Here is a 23,167-nt window from a genome sequence, read left to right as displayed (position 1 = left end):
AGCGTGTTACCTACTCAACGGGTGGCCTCCCACTGCGAAGGGCATCGCGCAGTGTCCTTGGTCAGGCCCCCGCTGGGTGGCCTCCGTCCTGCGGGGCTGTGCTAATGGGCTGAACAAGCAGGAGGCGGTGCGTGTCTCGCTCCTGCATGAGAATGTGGACCGGGGCTTCCAAGGCTGGGGACATGCATCTTCATTGCCCACAGGGGCAGCCACCAGCGTGGGGGGTTGTGGTCCCAGCCTCTGCTTCTATCCAGCCTTTGAGTTCTACCCCCACCCCAAGATTCTGGCCTGCCCTGCCCTCTCTTCATGGGCTGGGGGGCTCCCAGGAGGCTAATGAGCTGGGTACTGATGAAGCCCCTCAGCCTTGTCCTGGCCCCACCCCCTCCCTCTCCTCACCTGCACCCTGTGTTGGCATAGACTCGCCTTAGAGACTTCCAGCCCTCCGCACCCCATCTCACCTCATCTTGGCACACAGACTCACCTCAGAGATTTCCATCTCTCTTTTTCTGTGTGGTTCTCTGGGCTCTCACTTTCATAAGAAGCCAAATAAAGACCTAGTCAGAAAATGAAGTGAAATTACGCAATTATGGTTGATGATAATAACCTGTTCTATGCCAAGAGTCTGACCTACTTTTCTAAAATTAAACTTGTGGTTGGGAGATCATTGTAGATTCACATGCAGTTGTAAGATATAATACAGAGAGACCTGTGTAGCCTTTACCAAGTTTCTCCAAATGGCAATCACTTGCAAAACTACAGGATAGGACAGGACAGTCAAGATGCTGAACATGCACCACCACAAGGACCCCTCAGGCTCCTTCTATAGCTGCACCCACTTTCCTCCCATTTCCATCTCTTCCTGAACCACAGGCAACCATTAATCTGTTCTTCGTGTCTAAGTTTTGTCATTTCAAGGATGTGATATAAACAGAGTCAGCATGTAACCTTTGGGACTGGCTCTTTCACTCAGCAGGAGTCTCAGGGTTTGTCATAATGTAGTGTATCGATGCTTTCCTCCTTGCTGCCGAGTAGTACCCGGTGTGGATGTACTAACCCCTGTTTACCATTCACCCGCCGAAGGGCATCCGGGTTGTTTCTGGGGTTGGGCTGTAACGAAACCTGTGAGCACTGGTGTGTGGGTTTTGTGTCAACGTGAGAATTCATTTCTCCGGAATAAATGCCTGAGAGTGAACTTCTGAGTCATATTTAGTTGTGTATTTAGTTTTACAAGAAACTCTTTGTTTAGTTCTACATTTGAAAGATTTCCTCTGCTTTGTTCATGGTTTTACATTCGAGTCTGTGATTCTTTTGAGTTAATTTTTTTTTTTTTTAATATCTTTTATTGATTTCAGAGAGGAAAGGAGAGGGAGAGAGATAGAAACATCAATGATGAGAGAGTCACTGATCGGCTGCCTCCTGCACACCCCCGACTGGGGATCAAGCCCACAACCCGGGCATGTGCCCTGACCAGGAATCGAACCCCGATCGCCTGGATCCTAGGTGGACGCTCAACTGCTGAGCCACGCCTGGCTGGGCTTGAGTTAATTTTTGTATAAAGTGTGAGACTTAGGTCAAGGTTCATTTTTGGGCCTATGGATGTCCAAATGCCCCAGGACCATTTGTCGAAAAGGCTGTCTTTCCTGCGCTGAATCATGTTTGCACCTCTGTAAAAATCATGACACATTTGTGTGGGTCTATTTCTGGGTTCCCTTTTCTGTCCCATTGACCTATGTGTCTACCACACTGTCTCTGTTACTGAGCCATATAATATTGGCCTTAATATTGGGTAGAGTGATTCCTTCCATTTTATTGCCCCCCCCCATTATTTCACCTATTCTAGTTCCTTTGTTAGTCCATATAAATTTTAGAATAAATTTGTCTATAACTAGAAAACGTCTTGCAGAGATTTTGGTAGGAATGCATTAAACCTGTACTTAAATTTGAGGAGGAGAATTAGTATCTTTGCTGTGCTGAGTCTTTCAGTTCATGAACCCCATGTTTCTCCATTTTTAGATCACCTCTGATTTCTCTCATCAGCACTGTGTAGTTTGTAGAATACAAATCTTGTACATGTTTGGTAGATTTACACCTATTTCAGTTTTTGGAGCAGTTATACATGGTATTGTATTTTTAACGTTGGTGTCTTCATACTCATTGTCAGCACATAGGAAAGAGTAGATTTTTGCAGTTTTATCTTGTATTCTGCAACTTTTGCTGAACTCACTTAATTCTAGGAGTTTTTGTATATGCCTTGGAATTCTTTATATCTGCAAATAGGGACAGTGTTAGTTCTTCCTTTCTGAGCTGTATTTCTTTCTAAAATGATTTTTTATTGAATTTATTGAGGGTGACATTGGTTAATAAAACTATATGTTTCACGTGTACAATTCTATAATATGTCGTCTGTATATCGTATTGTGTGCTCACCACGCCAAGTCAAGTCTCCTTCCATCACCATTTATCCCCCCATACCCTCTTCTACCTCCCCCTCCCCCTTCCCTTTGCTAATCACCATACTGTTGTCTGTATTTCCATTTCTTGCCTTATCGCACAGACTAGGTTTTCCATTACTATGCTGAATAATAGTGGTGAGGATAGATATCCTTGCCTGTTACAGATCTTAGTGAAAAGCATTCAGTCCTTCACAATTATATATAATGTTAGCCGAAGGGGTTTTGTAGATGCAATTTATCAAGTTGATCAATTCCCTTCTACTCTTATTTTTCTGAGAGTTTTACCCAGGCATGGATATTAAAATTTGTGAAATGCTTTTTCTGCATTGATTGATTGATATAATAAAGTGATTTTCTCTTTTAGCTTGTTAATATAGTAGATTGCATTGATTGATTTTCTTTTTTCTTTTCAAATACTAAACAGCCTTTCATCTCTGGAATAAACCTACTTGGTCATGATTATAATTATTTTTATATATTGCCAAATTCTATTTGTGAATATTCTGCTAAGAAACTTTTTCATTTGTATTCATGAGGGATATTGGTTTTTATTATTATTTTTTATACTGTCTTTATCTTGTTTTGGTATCAGGGCAATACTGGCTTCATAAAATGAATTGGGAAGTTCCCTCTTCTACTGTTTTAAAGAGATTGTGCAGAATTGGTATTCATTCTTCTTTAAATGTTTAATAGAATTCTCTAGTGTAACCATGTGGGCTTAGTGTTTTCATTTTTGGGTGTTTTGAAATTACAAATTTGATTTCCTCAGTTATTTTTTATTTCCCTAGAAACCTCTTATTTAATGCATGGATTATTTAGCAGTGTGTTGTTTAGATTCTAAGTATTTGGAAATTTTCCTGTTATCTTACATTATTGATTTCTAGTTTGATTCCATAGTGATCAGAGAACAAACCCTGTATGATTTCAATTATTTTAATTTCTTGCAGTTTGTTTTATGTACACAGGATATGGTCTATTTTGGTATATATCGTGTGGGCAATTGAAAAAAAGTGTGTACTCTGTAAATGTGTAGTTGTATGGAGTATTCTATAAATGTTGATTATGTTATTTGATGGCATTGGTGAGTTCTCCTATCTTTGTTGATTTTCTGTCTAGTTGTTCTATCAATTGTTGAGAGAGGGGCATTGAAGTCTCCAAGTATAATTGTGGATCTGTTTATATATTCTTCAGTTCTATCAGTTTTTGCTTCATAAATTTTGCAGCTCTGTTGGATACACATTTAGGATTGCTGTCTTATTGGAAGATTGACCCTCTTATTATTATATAAAGTTCCTCTCTGTCTCTGGAAATCTTCTTTCCTCTGAAGTGTACTTTATTTGATATTAATATTGTTATTCCTGCTTTCATTTGATTAATGTTTCCCCATTTTAACTTTTCTTTTTTCTTGATCTTCACTCGAGGATATACTTTTTAATTGATTTTTACAGAGAGAGAGAGAAAAACATCAATGTGAGAGCAAAACATCAATTGATTACCCTCTATACACACCTTGATGAGGATTGAACCTGCAACCTAGGTATTTGCCCTGACCAGGAATCAAACTTGCAACATTTTGGTACAGGATGATGCTACAACCAACTGAGCCACCTGGCCAGGGCCCCATTTTTAACTTAATTTTTAAAAAATATGTTTTTATTGATTTCAGAGAGAAGGGAGAGGGAGAGAGAGATAGAAATATTAATGATGAAAGAGAGTCATTGATCAGCTGCCTCCTGCATGCCCCCTACTGGGGATCCAGCCCGAAACCTGGGCATGTGTCCTGACTGGGAATTGAACTGTGACCTCTTGATTTATAGGTCGATGCTCAACCACTGAGCCACACTGGCTGGGCCCAATTTTAAGTTTTTAACCTGTCTGTATTATTATATTTGAACTGAGCTGCTTGTAGGCGGCATATAGTTGGATTATGCTTTAAAATTGTTTATTTTAGTTTTTATTTTAGAGAAGGAAGAAGGGGGTGGGGGAGAGAGAGAGAGAGAGAGAGGGGGAGATATATCAATGTGAAAGAGAAACACTGATTGGTTGCCTCCCGTATGTGCCCTCACCTGGATCAGACCTGCAGTCTAGGTATGTTCCCTGATTGGGAATCCAACCCACAGCCTTCTGGTGCATGGGATGACACTCCAACCAACTTATTTACACCAGTCAGGGTGGGTCATGCTTTTTAATTTACTCTGCCAATTTCTGTCCTTTACTTGTTATATTTAGACAATTTACATTTAGTATAATTATTGATGTATTATAGCTTGAGTCTGCTATTTTATTTATTTATTTTGTTCGTTCTCTCTCTGTTTTGTTTCTGTTTTATTTTTTGTCTTCCTGTGGGTTATGGGTTATCTGAACAGTTTTTAAAGATTCCATTTTGATTTATCTATAGTAAATTCCTGAAGGATATTTTCACTGGATATAGAATTCTGGGTTGACAGTTATTTTCTTTCAGCACTTGAAAAACGTGCCATTGCCTCTGACCACCATGGTTTCTGATGAGGAATCTGATGTGATTTGGATTGTTTTCCCCTTATAGGTAAAGTTCCATGTGCCTCTCAGTGCTTTTAAGATTTCTTTCTTTTTCTTAAGCTTCCAGAAGTTTGGGTTTACCCTCTTTGGTATTTACTCAGCTTCTTGAATCTGTAGGTTTATGTCTTTTCCAAATCTGGGATGTTTCTAGCCATTACTTCTTCAAGTACTTTTCCACTGTGCCCTCTTGTCCCCTCATTCCCAGACTTTGATAATTTGTGTTAGATCTTTTGTTATAGTCCCATAGCTCCCTGAGGCTCTGTGGTTCAGAGTGTATAATTTCTATTGTTTTATCTTCTAGCTCACTGATTCTTTCCTCTGTACTCTCCATTCTGCTGTTGAGCCCATCCACTCAGATTTTTATTTCAGTTATTGTATTTCTCAGTTCTAAAATTTTCATTTGGCTCTTCCTTATATCTTCTGTTTCTTTGCTGAGACTTTCTATATTTTCAGTTTTTTAGGGAGCCTCAAGGCAGACTGGATTACTAGGCAGGCCCTGCCAGGGAGGCCTGGAGCTGAAGGCAGGGCAGGACTTTGCTCAGAGGCTTTGACTGACCTAGTTGGAGCTCAATACACCTTACGTCCCTTTGTTTGCTCTTCTCCACTTTTTGGTTTAGGGGAGGGACAGAATAAAGAGAGGGTCAAATGGAAAGTGCTCCTCTCTAAGGGTGCTTTAGAAGGGCCAGGGTTTTATCTGTATGTTCATGGCTAAATCACTACCTGGCACATAGCAGGCTCTCTAAAAATACTGTTGACTGAAGGGGTGAATGAAATGCCCCTCCCTCACTCTCCTCCCTGACCCTAGACTCCCTCTGTCCCTCTCCTAATGTGCCTTTGGCACATTTTATTGCCTAATTTCTATTGGCCAATGACAACAATCACCATAATAACCAGTGTTGTAGGTTGAATAGTGGCTCCAAGAGATATCTAGATCCTAATCCCAGGACTTGTGAATATGTTATCTTCTATCATAAAAAGGGATCTTGCTGATGTGATTAAGTTAAGAATCTAGAGATGGAAAAATAATCCTGGATTATCCAGGTGGGCCCTAAATGCCATCACAAGTGTCTTTATAAGAAGGAGGCAGAGGGAGAGTTGACCATAGGAGAGAGATGATGTGATGGTAGAAGCAGAGGTTGGAGTGATGTGCTTTGAAGGTTGCCATGAGCCCAGGAATACAGGCTGCACTAGAAATTGTAGAAGGGCATGAAACGATTCTCTACTCAGAGCCTCCAGAAATAACCATCTCTGTCAACACTTTGATTTTAGCCCAGTGGAACTGATTTTGGACTTCTGACCTCCATAACTGTAAGAGGATCAATTTATATTGTTTTGAGTCACCATTTGTGGCGATTTGTTTCAGCACCAGTGGGAAACTAATACAACTAGTGTCAATTGAGTGTAGTCCTATAGGTTTTGCTGTGCGAAATCAAGTAAATCTCACTGTGGCCTTGGGAAGTAGGTTCTTTCATTACCCTACTTTCTAGATGCAACAGAGGAGGCTCAGTGAAGGTGAGAAACCTGACCAGGGTCACACAGCTTGCTGGGGTGGGAGCAGTCCAGGCTGGTTTACCCATCAGGCTCTTGAGCTTCTTGTTGCATGAAGGGACTCTCAAAAATTACTAGTTCAAAAATATAAAAAATAAAGTGACAAAGTTGAAAGTACTAACAATTAAAAAGTAAAGTCATTAAAAAATTCTTTCTTTCTGATTTTTTGTTTTTGACAGAACATGTTCTCCTGCTCATGGTGCGGTTCTTTTATAAAATGCTTGCTGTGACAAGAAGCCAGTCCTCCTTTGTGCTGAGTGGGAGACTCCCAGGATGAGTCAAGGGTCCTGGATCCAGGGAGCATCTAACCATGGGGCAGCACTGCCTCACAGGGAAGATCAACTCAGGCCAAGATGACCACTTGCTGAAGCACTTTCTTTTCCTCGAGAAGGGGGTTCCTGGAGTTCCCTCATTTAGCAAATTCACAAGCAAATCTGTTGTATCTGACAAATGATCAGGTAGGAATGTTGATTTTGTGGAGGGGACAGACATTTACAGTACTCTGGAGAAAAGATATCTCATCTGATGCTGGAGTGTAGTGCACACACATGCACAAACACACAGGTACACACACCAGCTGTGGAAAGATTCTAACATGAGCCCTGGGAGGAGGTTCTTATCATCACCCCTACTTTTCTGAAGAGGAAGTGGGGTCAGACAGATTTGCAATGCCCAACAACTTCCAAACTCTCTCCAGGGGAAGCTTGGGCCTGGGGATCCAACCTGCAGTTCCTCAGGCTCTGGGGGTGGCAACCAGGCAGGGGGAGGCAGCCCTCTGTGCTCCCTCCCATAGCCAGCAAACCTGGGCATTCAAAGCAGGGGCTCTGAATGGCAGTGTGAGTAAGAGGCCACACAAGAGCGCCACGGCCCAGGAGTCGGTGAGGCCAGGAGCTGCCTTACCGTCCTCACTGAAGATGGGTGCAGTGTACAGGTAGTGGGTGATGCTGGGGTCTTGCTCGAAGGGACACTCCACTTGTTTCCATGTGAGGAACTCTCCAACCTGCTTGGCCAGCTCCAGAAATTTCTGCCAAGGTCACAGAGACACAAGATGGTGGCATTCCACTCCCAGGCCTGGACGTCACCTGTAGGAGCAGGGCCGGCCCTGGGAAGCTTCTCTCATTACCTCTGAGCGAGCAATAAATGACATCATCACCCATCAGGAAAGCTGGGTGCTCATCACATCTCTTCATTCCCTCTGAGGGATCAGCTGTACCTGACACCTGCACTCACCAGCCCCATGTCATGGGGACAGGGTGGCCTGGGCTATGGCCCTCAGTAGGCAGTGCCTCGAGCTAGAGGTAAACATTACTTTAGTTTCATTCTATTTATTTATGTGGTTGTCCCTACTTATGGCAAGTTTGTTTATTTAAAGAATATGCAAATAAATTTAAATAAAAATATTTACGTAAAACTTACGTAAATTCATTGAAGTAGAATTTTTAAAGTAAAATTTAAATACATTTATTTAAATTGAAAGAAATGTGCTAGCTTAAAGAAGGGTTTTAAATAAATAGCAGCACCAAGTCATGACTGGGTGGGAGCCCCATGCCTGGCCTCCTTTGGTCAGTCCTGGGCCGACTCCGCCCCCACCTTTCACACCCCGAATCTGAATCTCGGGGCCGTGCAAGCACCTTGCAGCCCTGCCTCTTGCCCCTCAGCCTCAGTTCTGAAGACTAATTCAAGAAGGTGGAAGACAGGGCTCCCGTATCTGGTGTGTGTCCCGGAAGCCTGAAGAGGGAGCTCTGAGGCCCCGGACCTGCAGCCTCTCTCAAGCTCAGCCTCTTCCATGACACCTCCGGCCTGAACTGCCCCTGCCTGCTGGACTGGACATCCCCCAGTTGCACTGGCCCTCAGGGGTAACCAGGACTACTTGGGGTGTCTGCGTGAGGCTGACGGCCCAGGTGCCTGCTGTGGCCATGTCATCAGAGGACACCTGCAGAGCCTTTTCGGGCCTCACAGCACATTTTCCTGGGCCCGCTGTGCTACCTGGTCGAAGCCTGGTTTTACAGACGGAGGGACTGAGGCTCAGACAGAGCAAGGGGCCAGCCCAGGGCTGACTGCCCTTGGATTTGGAGGCTGAGTGGGGCCAGCACTAAGGTGGGCAGGCCCTCAGGCAGGAGAAGAGCCCCCTCCTTCCTATGGATTGGGGGTTATCCCTGCTGCTTGGTTTGTTCTGTCTGATTTGGTGACTGCCAGCTGTCACAGTCCCACACCCACAGCTACTTAGAGCCATGTGGACCCGTGCGGGGGTAGGAGAGACAGAGTGGAGCAGCCTTGCCTGGCTCTGAGGAGCTCAGGGACTGGAGTACTGTGACCAAGGGATGCCCAGCCTGTTTTGCACGGGTCTCTCTCTGCCTAGGAGATCAAGGGGGTTTCCTGGAGGAGAGGACACGAGCTGACAGGGGTGAATGCTGAGGGAGAGGTCTTTTTCCCTTGTGCCTTTCCACCCTTCATCTGACTACTTCATGTTGCTCAGGGTCCCTCCTTTGGGAGGCCTCCTGGGATTCCCGGGCACTGCGCCCCTGTGCCGCCTGGCACAGCACCTCGCCAGCTGTCAGCTTGGTGCTGTTCAAGGGCTGAAAAGAATTTTACTTCACCTGTGCTGGGCATGAGGCCTGCGCAGAGTGGGATCAATGCCTGTGTGAGCCTCAGTCTCCTGCGGAGGATGTGGGGTGCGGAGTCCCCGATACACTGGCCCTGACATTGGTGGTGAGTGGCTGCCCTCAGTCTCAGAGCCCCTGTTCAGGCCAGCACTCCTGCTCCTGGAGCTGCTATGCCTTGTCTAACCCCCGGGCCCTGGGCCCTACCTCAAAGTTGATGTGTCCATTGGGGAGGCGGTTGGCACAGCCCTCGTTCAGGAAGTAGATGTCTTTGATGAGCAGGCTGAAGAAGGGAATGACGATCTGGAAGGGACAAGGTATAGGTCAGCCCTTGCCAGCAGCCACCAGCCTGGGGACCTCAGATGCATCCTTAGGATACAGAGGGCGGAAGAGACTTCCTGGGCAGGGCTGGCCGGCCTGAGCCTGGCCTTGGGGGCTGCATGGGGTCTAGGCTACTTAGTGTGCACCATGGGGCAATGTGGAGACCTCAAAGAAAGGAGCCACAGGGCCCTTTCCCTGGGGCCAGGCTGTTTCCTCCCAGGCCCCATCACGCCCTGGTGCTGATTGAACTCCACTGTATACACTGCATTTCCACCTGTGGTTGGCGGGTGAAAGACACACAGTCCCAGTGCCCCTTGGTCATTTCTCCCATCTCCTGCTGGGAGGAACAGTGCACACTGAGCACATGTGAAATCCATATGGAACGGGAGTCACCTACTGTGAAACTCTGTGGCCTCCTTTTTAATATATAACAATTTGCCATTTTACGTCCTTCTTGATGCTGAAGACCTGAACTTGCTGTATGTACTAGGATAAGGCCGAGCGCTTGCCTGCGCCAGTTCCTGAAGGTCGGGCCGAGGAGGTCAGCCCGCAGAGCCCAGGCTTCACTGTCCATGCCCCGCTTCTCCCTCCCCGCTCTGCCGACCCCTGGAGAACCGAGACTCCTGCCCAGCTCAGACCACCCTGGAGAACCAGCTGGCCCTACCCTGCTGTTGTGGGTTAAACTGTGTCCCCCACGAAAAATATGTCGGCGTCCTAAACCCTGGTGCCTGTGAATGGGAGCTTGTTTGGAGGCAGTTTTTTAAGGTGGAATCAAGTTGAGATGAGGTCCCACTGGATATGCTGGGTCTAATCCAGTGACCAACGTCCTTGTAAAGAGAAGGGAATTTGGACACTCCCAGGAAAGATGGCCATGTGAGATGGAGATGGAGGTGGGAGCAGTATGACCACTGGCCAAGGAACTCCTGAGGCCACCAGAAGCTGGAAGGGGCAAGGAGGGATCCTCCCTGGAGCCTCTGGAGGGAGTGTGGCCCTGTCACCTGGATTGTGGCTCTCAGCGCTGGAGAGGACCCATTTCTGTTTTGAGCCACCCAGCTTGTGTGCTCAGCCCCAGGATGCCAGCACACCAACTCTGCCCTTGGGCTTCAAAGCTGGGCACATGCTGCCAGTCCAGCCCGTCACTCTTGGGACCAGATCCCAGGCCCTGACATTTCTGGTTCAGGGAGTGCTGGGCCCATCCCCCACCTCCACCCCATTCAAGTCAACAAGGGCTTTGAGGTGAGGACCTGGGTGCTGACCACTCTGCACAGAATAGAAGCATGGATGGCTCAGCTGGGCAGGGCAGATGGGGAAACTGAGGCCCATGGAGTGGCAGCTCCTGGCCCAAGTTCACCAGCTAGTGACTACCAGGGCTAGGACCAGAGGCAGATTTAACAGGGAGACAAACTGTTTGGTTTGCCTGGGACCAAGCAGTTTCCTTGGATGCAGAACTTGCAGTGCTGGGACTGGTGCAGCCCCGGGGAAACTGCCCGCTCTAGATTTATGTCGATTCCACAGCATTTGCTGGGCAGGTGGCAGGGCTTGGGGAAAGCAAGGGTGTGTCCGACACATTCATCTCTGATCTCAGCGTAGCCAGAGACAGTCACAGGAACAACTACAGAGGGAAGAAGGCTTTGCTACCCCTAGGCTGGGTTTAGTCTCCAAAGAGCCCACCACTTACACCCTTGTCATGGGAGCAGCAGTGTGGGCCTGAGCTCTTCACTGTGCCGAGCCACCATCCGTCCGTCCATCCATCCATCCATCCATCCATCCATCCATCCATCCATCCATCCTCCAGCCTCCCACAGCTTCTGTGGGCCTAGCCCACGGTCCACATCTCTCTGGGAGTTAGAGGAGAATGCAGTGAAACCACACACGCAGCTCTGTAAGTCAGCCACCTCCAACACCAGACCTAAGCGCTCAGTGTCCCAGCACCCTGGAGCTGGAAGGGGGCTCAGCGGGCAGGAACAGGGAGTCCCAGTGTGTTCACTCTGTCCCATGGCCACCTGTTTCAGCACAGATGAAAGAGAAACATTGCAGAGCACCAGTGTCGGGACTGACACCTCAGACCAAAGGCTGCAGTCAATGCCATACAGTGCCACCCACAGTCCAAGTGCTGGGCCATAGCCAGTACCCCTGTGACTGCCCTGGGAGTCAGAGGCAGCCTGGTAGTACGCAAAGACCACAAGATTCCTAGCCAGACAGGCTAAAGTCTGATTCCTGGCTCTGTGGCCTACTCACTGTGTGAGGTTTCCTCTCTGAGACCCAGTCTTCTAATCTGGGAAATGGCAATGCTGAAATCCACCCCACAGAATAGTTATCAGAGTTAAATGGGGGATGGAGGTCAAGTGGCCCTCATGTGGTAGGTACTCAATGAAGGGAGGTCCCTGTTCTTGCTGCCCGGTTTTCTAGCTTCTTGACTCATGGGGGACACTCTCTCCTATCCTGGGGTTTGAGGTCTCACCTCACTGAACACTGCCCCCACCTCCTCAGCTCGCCTGGGACCAGTTGATGAAGTATCCACAGCTTGTACAGGAAGGGCCAGCTGGTTAGGAGCATGCACATCTTAGCCTGCTCCCCAAATCTGACTGCTGGTATCCATCCAATACAATTCTGGAGTGATGGCAAATTTCAAGAACAGCAGCTTGTTCTGTTGTCCCTCAGGCTGGAAAGAGACCCCCACAAACCACGCAGGGAACTGGTGCCACCTGTTCCCACAAAAAACCAGGCTGCGGGCCCAGTGGGTCTCAGTGTTTCCTGTGCACAGAAAACAATGCTAATCACTGGCTGGTGGCAGGCTTTAGCCATAGGATCATTGTGATCCCATGGCCTGTGCAAGGCTTCTTGTATCAGGGGCTACTAAGAGAATTTGGGGGAACAAAATTGATCAGGGTCAGCAAAGGCACCCCAAATGCAAATGTATGAGAACAGGATCCGTGAAAAGGCAATTTTAGTGAGCAAGAAGCTTGGGTCAGTCGTCGCCAGAAACGTCAATGTGATTTGAGACCATATCTATGAAGGTATTGAGTTTAGAATACGGAGGTGTAAGACACTGTGCACTTGGCACCACAATTTGATCTGAAACAGAAAGGAGGCCAACAAATGGAGCTGTTCAGAGATCAAGAGGACTCAAGTGGGGAGTAGACTGGAGACCAGCATATGGCAGGGCAGGCCTGGGCTGTTGACTCAAAGGGAGAGAAGGAGGGGAGCCTGGGGGCTCTGAAGGACTATCGGGTACAAGAGGGAGCAATCTCACTCTGGCCCTCCAGAGAGGACAACCCCACAGGCCTGACTGCAGCCCCATAAAGAAGCTCTTTCTACCAGTCAGAGCTGCTTGGGGGTAGGCTGATCTGTTTGGGAAGGTAGTGAGTTCCCCATACTGGAGGCATGCAAGCAAGGAGACATGCCTGTCTATTACAGATGCTGTAGAAGTGCAGGGGGTTGGACCAGGTGACCTTGGAGTTAGCATCCAGGTTCTCTGCTACAGCCCACCTGGGCCAAGGTGGCCTAGAGCAGGGAGGAGCCCTGAGGACCAGGCAAGCCTCTGACCTACCTTCTCCCGGCTGCTGTGGGCGGTCAGGGAGCGGTGGGCGGCGCCTCGCAGGGCTGTCCTGTAGTTGCAGAAATTCCCTGTTGGATCCATCTGGTGCTGGAAGGAGACAGGGATGCACCTGGGCAGCTGTATCTGGGGAAGGCAGTGTCACCTGGCTGCCCCCAAACCTTGCTTACCTCCAGGATAAAAAACTTGGCTGTCTTCACTTTGGCCCAGGTTTTCTTTAGCCTGGACACAGGGCTCATGTTCATGCCAGCTGGAAGAGGGAGGCCACACTAGGGAGGCTTGCCCCGGGCTGCACAGTCCCACTCACCACCCTCGGGCAGGAGGCCTCCGTGTGGCCCCAGCTGGCCCAGCTTCTGAGGCTGCACCCTGAGCAGGGCTGAGGTCTGCAGCAGCCTCGGCTGTCGGGCAGCAGGTAGACACTGTAGTGGGGTAGCCCCTGTCCCAGTTCCTGGCACACTGGCCTCACACGGTGACCAAGGCCTGCTTTGGGTCCCTGCTTTCCCTGGATCTGGAGACATACTGCCAACCCCCCACCAAGCACACTGAGGGGACTGGGCTTGCCTCAAAATTGGCACCCTTCCTGGACCTCTGGGGTGGGGAGTGTGGGCCCAGCTGGCACTCACTCTCTGCTCAGGGGAGCACCCTGGCTTGACCCCCGCATGCCTGGGTGCCCACGCCCACCTCCCAGGGGCTAGGTTGGGGGCTGCTACTCACAGATGATGGCCATGAGGGAGTTGAAGTTGCCAATGTTGAAGCACTCGCGGGCCACATCGATGAAGAACTCGATCACCTGGGCCCTCCGCTTCTTCTTGGACGGCTGGGGACAGGGCACCTGAACCTCAGCAATGGCGGGTCCCATCCTCCTTTGGCCACACCCTGCTCACCCGGCCAGTCCCTCCAAATGGCTGAGATGTGAGATTGGGGCAGTCTGCAGCCTGAGGGATCAGGGTCCCCGAGCACTTCCTGAGCAGGTCTGGCGCAGAGCCCCTGCCAGGGAGGCTCAGGTGGGGACACAGGAGCCACTTCCAGCAAGGGAAGGCCCTTCTTCCCCCAGGCCTGGCTCCAGCACCCCCTCCAGAAGCAGAAAGCATGCTCCTTCGCCTTCCCTCCCAACACCAAGCTGACTCTCCCCAGACAGGACCCCGTGCTGACCCTGACTCCTGGGCAGGCTCAGTCCAGGCTCCACTCAGGCCCAGTGTCAGCTGCCGGGGAAACTTCAGACCCTACGCTGTGCTCTTTCCAAATAGATAAAACTCGCTGCCTCCTGGATGGGCAGCAAGGGTCTTATTGCCACCAAGAGTGCGTATGGTGTCTGCAGAGATGTGCCACCCAAACCCCTTCAGAGAGCCTTTGGCTCTGCCCTGTCCTTCACAGAGCAGCACGGTGATTGTGATGGTAGCCGAGCGAGGTGGGCCCGGGGACAGGCAACTCCAGCAAGCAGAGGCGTCGCAGGTTAACTTGTCCTTCTGACCAGGCCTGTTCCTCTTTCTCTGTCACAGGTGTTCACCCCCATAAGCGCCTCGCCTCCCAGGCTGCTGCAGCATCTGACTCTGGAGCCCACCCTGGCACAGGTGCTGTTTCCAATCTTGCCCCGGGACAAGGGGCCCTGGGCTTCCCCTGAGGGTGGGGGTGGGACCAGAGGAGGGTCCCTCTGCCATAAGGAAGGGAAGAGGGCAGCAGGCCTGGCTGGTGGGACCGTTTCTCCGTTCAGACTGGCTGGCTCTTCCTACCTCCCAGGGGAAGCCAGAGACCTGGACTTTGAATGTGCAACGTCCTAATTCTTAAAGGCCGGGTCGATTCCACCTCTAAATCCTGAGCGAGCCAAACAACATGCGCCGCAGGCCCCGGCCCAGGCAGGCCCAGATGGAGGAAGCAGAGTCCTCCCCCTCCTTCAGCGGGCAGGCCCTGACACCCTCTGTTAGAGGCTGGTGGCTCTACCCAGAGGGGAAATGTCACTGCAGGCGAGCCGGGTGACACCTGGTTTCCTGGAGGGGTGCCCAGCCTGGCCCTGGGCTTGGGACAGACGGGCTGGTTCCCTCCCAGGTGGGCTCCTCCCAATCCGGCCGCCTTGGGCCACATGCCCGCTTGGGTCCCCTGGTTTTCTACGCACCATGCAGATCTCAGTCGCTACGAGGTAGCACAATCTGTTGAACCATTTCACGTAGGCCTCCAGGTTCTTGGCCTTATCACTGAAACAGGGCTAGGAAAGATGAAAGGATTACACTCAGGCTTTCTGTCAATGATTTTTGGAACAGGAAGTCAGTTCATGATAATTTGGAAAATATCGAAACCCCAAAACCATCCACCAATACCAATGATTTGATGTTTATCTTCTAGTCTTTTTTCTATACACTTAGAGATGTAATTTAATATGATATGTATCAATATGATTGTCAGTCCCCATTATTCACAGATTCTGTATTTGTGAATCTATCTACTCCCTAAAAATTTATTTGTAACCCCTAAATAATGCATCACTTTCCCTGTCACTCACGGATATGTGCAGAGTGGCTGAAGTTAAGCTAGAGGATGCCTTGCTGTTTTGCTTCAGTTCCCATACTGAAAACAAGTGGCCTTTCTGCCATCTCTTTAGTGTCATGGTGATTTCACTGCTTGATGTGCCCCCTCCCCAGTGCTGCAGGGCCATCTTGTGTCCCCAGGCACAGGAAGACTGAGGTGTGAGAAGGGAAAATATGCGTGAGATGAGCTTTGTTCAGACATGAGTCGAAGTGCTGTTGGCAATGAGTTCAATGTTATTGAATGAACAATATTTATTAAATAAGGTGTCTTTAAACAGAAACACATAAACTAAGGCTATATGTTGATTGGGTGATGCAAATGTTGTGATGAGAGGCTTGCAAGGAACCTACCCTATATTTCCCTTAGGAGCAATGGTGTTTGCTAATTCAGTGTTCATGACAAATTTATAGGACATAACTACCACGGATGAGAATTGACGGTATCTTTCTATTGCTATATAACTATATATATTTCCCTATTTTTCCACATGAACTTTTCATGTACCCTACAATATCCTTTGGAAATGTAATTTTTCAATTGCTGTAGAACATTCAACTGTATACATATACCACAATTTCAAAAATTAAACTTAAGTTATCTAAAATATACATGTTAAAATTGCCAGGGTGACTTTCAGTAAATAGAGGGGAAGATGGAATGGGGGAATCTACCCAAACAAAGTAAAGAAAGGAGAAGAGAGAGGAACAGAAAATGTAAGAAAGACCGCTGGAGGGTACAAGAGCAGGCAGTGAAAACAAATCCACGTGCATCAGTAATTATAACCACTGTAATTAAGAAGCCAGCTACATGCTAATTTCAAAAGACATACCCCAAACCTAAGGAGAAAAGTAAAAAAATAGAAAAATACATATGATAAATATCACATTGCTATATTAATATTAGACAAAATAGGCTTTCAGGTTAAAAAAAGACTCCAAGGCAAAAAAGCATTAGAAGAGATTAAAGGGTAATTTTATGATGGTAAATGGTTCAAGTTGTCAAGAATATGTCACAAGTTTAAACTCATTTGCACCTAACAACACAGCTTCAAAATACGGAGGGGAAAAAATCAGAAAGGTAAAGTTCATGGATATAAAAAAAAATTAAAAAGATAAATAGAGAAAACTGTCAATAACTTTGTCTATAAATGTGAAAACTTAGGAGGAATGGTCAAATTCCTGGAAAAATATAAATTACAAGACAGAGTAAAGAAGAGGGCATATGGATGGCTAATAAACGTATGAAAAGATGCCCAAAGAGCAGGGAGATGCAAATTAAACCACCACAAGGCACCACCTCACCGCTGCCCCAATGGCTCCATCAGCAAATCTACAAGCAAGCGCTGGCCTGGCCAGGGTGTGGGGAAGGGGAGCCCGGGCACTATGGGGTGGGGGTGGGGGGGAGGGGGGGAGGGAGGGGGAGGGGGGGAAGGGGGGAGTGCAGCCTGGGAAGCTGCCTGGAGGCTCCTCAAAATATTAGAAATGGAACTGCCTTATGACCCAGCAATTCCACTCCTGGGACTGTATCTGAAGAAACCCTCCAAGAAGCCGTGGAGGAAAAGTTTAGTAGATTTTGCTGGGTTTAAATTAAGACATACTAATGAGAATGGAAAGCAAAGCCACCAGCTAGGAGAGGAAAATTGGCAGCGCATCTACAGTTAGGATAAAGGATAATTCCCTAACACAGAAGGGTTTTTGTAAAAATCCTTAAGAAAAAGACAACTCGCCAATGGAAACCCGGGTGACAGTCAGGGATGAACAAGCCTGTGACTTTCAAGCCTCAGTGAGGACGCAGAGCACGGATACCGCCCGCTGGCAGGTGACCGAACGGCCTCATCGGGGTCACCTGAAGGCTGAGCGCGTGCCCACCCGGGGACAGATGCAACAGCTCTCAGAGTGTGTGGGGCCCACAGGGCGGGACTGTTCGGATTTATACAGTGTTACTGCCTTTTCACTGCTGAGCTGCGGCGATGTGTCAGAGAATGACGGGGAAGTCGCTGCCACCTGAGCCCGGAGGCGGGCAGGGCTCAAACCGGTCCAGTGGCCACGTGTTCGCTACCACACACAGTGAAAGGGGAAAAGTGAGTGGGACTTAAGAATGTCCTCAAGCGCGGCCGGCGTGGCTCAGTGGTTGAGCCTGGACCTATGAACCGGGAGGTCACCGTTCGATTCCCGGTCAGGGCACTTGCCCGGGTCACAGGCTGCATCCCCAGTGGGCGGCCTGCAGGAGGCAGCCAATGGATGTTTCTCTCTCATCACTGATGTTTCTGTCTTTCTCCCTCTCCCTTCCTCTCTCTGAAACCAATAAAAGTGTATTTTTTTTTTTTAAAGAATGTCCTTCAGGAGGCAAAACTTCTTTCAATTTTATTAAATTTTGACCTTGAGTATCAGTCTTTTTCAAGGTCTCTGTGACAAAATGGGCGCAGGCACAGGCACCCCTGCTGTGTACGGAAGTGGCCGGTGGCCTTGAGCAAAGGCACTGTGTGGCTGACCTGGCAGCTGGCCTCTTTTCTCAGGAAACGCAGTTTTTCCTTGAAAGAGGGACTGACCCAACACGGTATTCAGACGTCAGTATTTGGCTGGGATTGCCTTGAACATGGACAGAATGAGCCTGTCCCTTCAGAGAACAATCGATAGTATTTGTTGCCAATGGTAAAATTCAAGTTTTCAAGAGAAAATTGGGAACTTGTAAAACGTGTCCGTCCACCTCTGGGAGCTCCACAGCTTCCCAGTATATAAGGATTTTTAAAAAATTTTTTAATGAGACCAATAAGTGTTATTAATGAATGTTATTTTAAAATATGGCATAACAAAATGTGCCAACATTTGGAAGATCTGCTTGATTCAGTGAAACCATATTTTCCAAATGACCAATGTATAGTGTTACAAAATCATGCATGGGCAAAAAAGGGCTATTCAAGTTGCAAGACAGACCCATGGATTTTAAGTACTAGAGTTCAGACAGTCCACTGGTCTATTTCACATTGCACACTGCAATCAATCTTTAAAAACTACCACTTGCCGAGTTGCAATTAAGCGTCAAAGGACGTTCACAATGATCTAAAATGGCTGTAAAATACTCCTCCCTTTTCCAACTACATATTTTTCGGAGGTTAGATTTTTCCACCAATAATGTATGTCAAGAGGTTGAATGCAGAAGCAGATAAGAGAATTCAACTGTCTTCTAAATCAGTCATTAAAAAGATTTGTAAAAATACTGTAAAATAATGTCACTCCTTTTTATTTTGGAAAAGTAATAATTTTTTATTTTGGAGAATATAGTTATGTTTCATAAAATATGTTAATATGTTAACATGGATTATTATTGTTGTTTTTGAATAAATAAATATATTAAAATTGTTATCATTTTAATGGCTAATATGATAGCCATTTTAATGAAAAATATCAGTAGATAAAATCAACGTAACCAAAAGTTCTTTGGATTCTTCCATAATTTTTTAAAGTGGAAAGGTGTCCTGAGACCAAAACATTTGAGAACTGATGCCCTAGAAAAACTTGCACCCATGTACACCAGGAACGTGTAAGAATGCCCAAAGCAGCAATATCTATAATGGCAAGAGGCCAGACACTACACAAATGTTCATCTACAGTAGAGTGGGTAAGTAAATGTCATGTGTAATCTTGATGTACTTCACAATAAAAAAAAAAAAAAAGCTTGAAAACGGCCCAAACCGAAAACAAAACAAAACAGAAGAACAAAAATCCGGCTAAGAGTGGCGAAGTTTGCTTCCCTCCTGCCCCAGCCCCATGCTGGGCTCCCCGCAGTAACAGTATTCTTGGAGATTGTCTACACAACCTTGCTGTGCAAGCAGCTATATGTCACCCACCCTCCCTTTGTGTTGTTATAAATGGCCACATACTCCTTGTCACTGGTGCTCACTCTCCTTCACTCTCTCGCCAATGCATCTTGGCGATTATTCCTCACTTACAGTCGCTTTTATGATTTTCAATAGTTGCATAACATACAAAGAATGAGTGGATGTATTAAAATTTTTAATCCAGTCCCTATGGGTGATAAGGCAGTTTGCTTCCAGCCTTTGCACATAATAAAAGCTGTTTATGCCAAACCTTATGCGTACGTCTTCGTGTACATGGGTGTGCATATCTGTAGGATAAATTATTAGGTGTGGAAGTTGGGGTCCAGGGTCTCCATTTCAAGTGTTGATGCTATTGCTATACTACCCTCCACAGTGGCTGAGCAGATTTCCCCTTGCCGGCATGTGTGGGTGTTCCTCTCCCTCCACAGGTCCAGGCCTTACCCCTTGCTAAGCTGGTAGGTGAAATGCAATCGCGTGTTTAGCTTGCACTTCTTTTATTAGGTGCAGGGCAGAAGACACACGGCTTTAGTTTGGATTCGCATTTGACCCCGTGGATAAGCACTAGGGTTGGGCTCTGAAAGGGGGGGTGGGCTCTGAAACTGGTGCGTGGACCTTGACCTGAGCTCTTGGCCCGGGGGCTACTCCACCCGCAGCGGGAAGAGCGCGCCCGACCTTCCCCGGGCAGCTCGCACCAGCCCGCGCTTCTCCGAGTGACCGCTGGGGGGCACCCGCGCCCGCCGAAGCGCACCCAGAGGGCCCGCGGGGTCCCCGACAGGGGCGGGGGGCCGGGTGGGATGGAGAGTGAGCGGGGGCGCCTGTCCTGGGTCCACAGGAAGCTGGCCCAGCTGATGCTCGGGGGGTCCCCCAGAGGGGCCGGTGTGTCACTGTGGGGCAGCCCGCCCAAGGGCCTTCTACCTTTGCGCTGGCCAGGGGGTCCTTGTTCACAAAAGCCTGGACAAATTCCTCGGGCCCGACGTGTCGCAGCCGCGCCTGCACCGGGAAGGAGAGGAGTCCGAAAGGTTATGGGGAGGAGGGGTGCCCGCTGGAGGCCTGGCGCTGTGCTCCTTCGGGGACCCCGCCTCCCAGCCCACCCCAGGAGGGTCTCAGGCACCTGTCCTCACTGGGGCTCTGCAACCCTGTCCTGGGTTGTCACAGAGCTCGCAGCCCTCCTTTCCCACGCCCAGGGGCTGCCTCCTTCATGGGGGGCCAGGGCAATGTCCTCCCAGGGAGGGCTTGTGGATGCCAAGCCTGGGAAACCCTGGCTCCACATGGGTAATGGGTGACCTGCTCCCTCCACGGGAGGCCTGGTGGTTAAGAGTCTGGGTCAGAACTGAATCCTGGCTCTGTCCCTCCTGCCGTGTGACTTCTGGCAAATCACTGAACTTCCTCATTTGTGAAAAGGGAGTAGGAGCACCTACCAGGCCGAGTGAGGGGAGATGAGACAGTACATGTAAGAGTTTATAGTGCCTGGAAAACAGCAAGGAGCCCATAAACGGTGGACGGTTAACAGGAAAGAGCCCCCTCCCCAGCCTCTCCTCTCTCTGGGGAGGGCCCCTTGGCCTCTGCATCTACCAGGATCACAACACACTGGAGGCACCAAGGAATCCCCTTCACAGCAGGGAGGCCTGTCTGGGCTCCTCTAGAAAGCTATGGTGGATGAAGTGTGTCTGTGTGAGTTCTGGATGGGGAAACTGAGGCCCAGGTGGAGAAGGCAACTAGTTGTGGGAGGGTCACACAGCAGGTGGTGTCGGAGCCAGGATCTGAACCCAGTTCTTCTGTCTCGGCCGGGACTCTCACACTGGCCAGTGGTCAAAGGTGGGCAGGGCTGGAACCTCCAGGGCTTCTGTTCTCACCCCAGGGTTGCTGAGACACTGCTCCAGAGCCAGGGGCCTCTGAGATGCCTGGCCGGCCCTGCTCTGATGGGCTCAGACAAGGCCCGGGGCTAGACAGGGGTGGAAGGGTGGCTGGTGGTTCTCAGTTGTTCCCGGCTCTGGGTCTAGGCTGAGGGTGGCATGAGCCTGCTCACCAGCTCCACGTGGGTTAGCTGCTGGGCCAGCGTGTAGGGGTCACTGCAGACGCTGAGGAGCTCCCTGTGGATGGAGGCTGGTGGCTTGGTCCTGTAGGAGATGGGCTTGTCGGCGCCCAGCAGGCTTTCGGGCCCCTGGCCCAGAGCCGCCAGCTTCTGGTGCAGAGCCTGCAGGAGCTGGTGCATCATCCTTCTGTAGGCCTGGGTGGGTGGGGAGAGGGTGCTCAGGCCAGCACACCCATCTCCACCTCTCTGATGTCTGAGGCAGGCCCTGGGCTACAGGGATGGGCTGTTACTAGGTGTGCCAGCACCTGCCCCGCCCTGAAGCAGGACCCAGTCCAGGGCCCAGTCAAGGCCAGCAGGAGAGAAGACTGCAGGGTTCCCAGTGGGAGCTGAGAAGAGCATACATCAGGGGATATCACGAGGGTCCAGAGCTGCCCCAGCTGTCCGGGCAGTGGGACAGTTGGGCTGGGCAGTGCCAGGGAGCAGAAGAAGGGAGGGAGGAGGGAGGTGTGGAATGGGCCCTGCCCTGGGCAGCTGGCCTTTTGTTCAGCTTAGTCTGCAGAGCCAGGCTGGCTCCGGGCACACAGTGGGCACTTGACAACCAATTACTAGACCAAGAGTCCCTTGCCATGCAGCTTGGGTGGACAGATTCTTCTTTGGGCCACCCTGGGCTGGATGTAGGGACAAAATCCATGGCCCCACCCTCAAGGGGCATCCACCCTCTCACCCGAGGGGAAGCTGATAATTTCCCCCTCAGAGATCTTCATGTTCAAGGAAGGGGCCATTGAACTGGCTGGGTTTACTGAGCGAGATGTTCAAACATTCCCAAAGGTGCGGTAAGTAACCCACAAAAAGCCCCTAGCTTGTCAACAAATGGCCCTCAACCAGCCGTGAGCCAAGGGGCTGACGGAATGTGCCGGGTGCCAGGGCCTGGTCTCTGGGTGGCACCACGTGTCAGGCAGACAGGCTGTACGCATGGGCAGGCCGGCCCTGGAGGCCTGGGAGGATGACGGTGGTGTGTTGTGGATGCTGCCAGGAAACTTCAGATCAAGTGTGTTTCAGTCGGCTGTTTTGACACACAAACCCAGTGGCATTTTGCAGGTGGGGCATCTGGCTTGCTGGGCCGCGTGTGCTGGACAGCTCCTCAGGTCTCTGATGGGGCTCAGGAGGGCCACTGATCGCCAGAGCCACGTGGCCAAGGGACCACCTCACCGACGCGCGCATGTGGAAGTCATGCTGTCTTCCCCCAGAGCGGCCGCCTCTGTCTCGGTGAATGGAGCACCGGCCAGCACACAGGCCTGCGGCTGTCCCCAGAGCCCCCGCCCTCACGCTCCTCCAGGCTGTCACCGACCCTCTCAATTTTGCTTCCTTCCCTTTCCATGGTTTGTTTTCTTCCACAGTCTCTGAGGTCCAGGCTGCGGTCATCTCCCTGGTGGCCGCGGTGGCCTCCTCAGTGGGCCCCCTGCATTGACACCAGCCTCGCTCCACCCTACTCTGCTGCCAGCAGTGTGTTCAAAATGCACATCGGACCCTGCATCTCTACACTTTCACAAGGACAAAAGCCCTGTGTCTGGGAGGCCCCGAGGTCAGCTCTGGCCTCGCTCAATGGCCTCCATGTGGCCCTTGCTCCCCTTGCTCATGCTCCAGACACAGGCCACTCTTCTATCCCTTGACCCCTTCCCCACCCCTACCCCATCCCGCCAGCAGGGCCCCGCAGCCTTCTCCCTCTGGCAGACCCTTCTCGGCCTCTGGCCGATGGGCATC

At 49.6% G+C, this 23,167-nt stretch overlaps 1 protein-coding gene across 3 annotated transcripts in view; it reads right to left on the bottom strand.

The window, feature by feature from the left end:
• The window catches only part of RASGEF1C (RasGEF domain family member 1C), an 80,683-nt gene that overhangs the window by 4,203 nt on the left and 53,313 nt on the right, over positions 1-23,167 (bottom strand). For all 3 annotated transcript variants that reach the window (XM_081135576.1, XM_081135578.1, XM_081135577.1), the window contains 9 exons: positions 21,401-21,601; positions 20,290-20,364; positions 15,127-15,216; positions 13,731-13,833; positions 13,187-13,266; positions 13,011-13,106; positions 9,347-9,442; positions 7,440-7,563; positions 482-554 (listed from right to left, as the gene is read on the bottom strand). In XM_081135576.1, coding sequence (XP_080991702.1) covers positions 482-554; positions 7,440-7,563; positions 9,347-9,442; positions 13,011-13,106; positions 13,187-13,266; positions 13,731-13,833; positions 15,127-15,216; positions 20,290-20,364; positions 21,401-21,601 — 938 coding nt within the window. The remainder of the gene's footprint in view (positions 1-481; positions 555-7,439; positions 7,564-9,346; positions 9,443-13,010; positions 13,107-13,186; positions 13,267-13,730; positions 13,834-15,126; positions 15,217-20,289; positions 20,365-21,400; positions 21,602-23,167) is intronic.

Source organism: Miniopterus schreibersii, assembly GCF_964146895.1.
Source record: "Miniopterus schreibersii genome assembly, chromosome: 4".
In the NCBI taxonomy this organism is placed as follows: Eukaryota; Metazoa; Chordata; class Mammalia; order Chiroptera; family Miniopteridae; genus Miniopterus; species Miniopterus schreibersii.
This window is presented reverse-complemented; position numbering and strand designations above follow the sequence as displayed.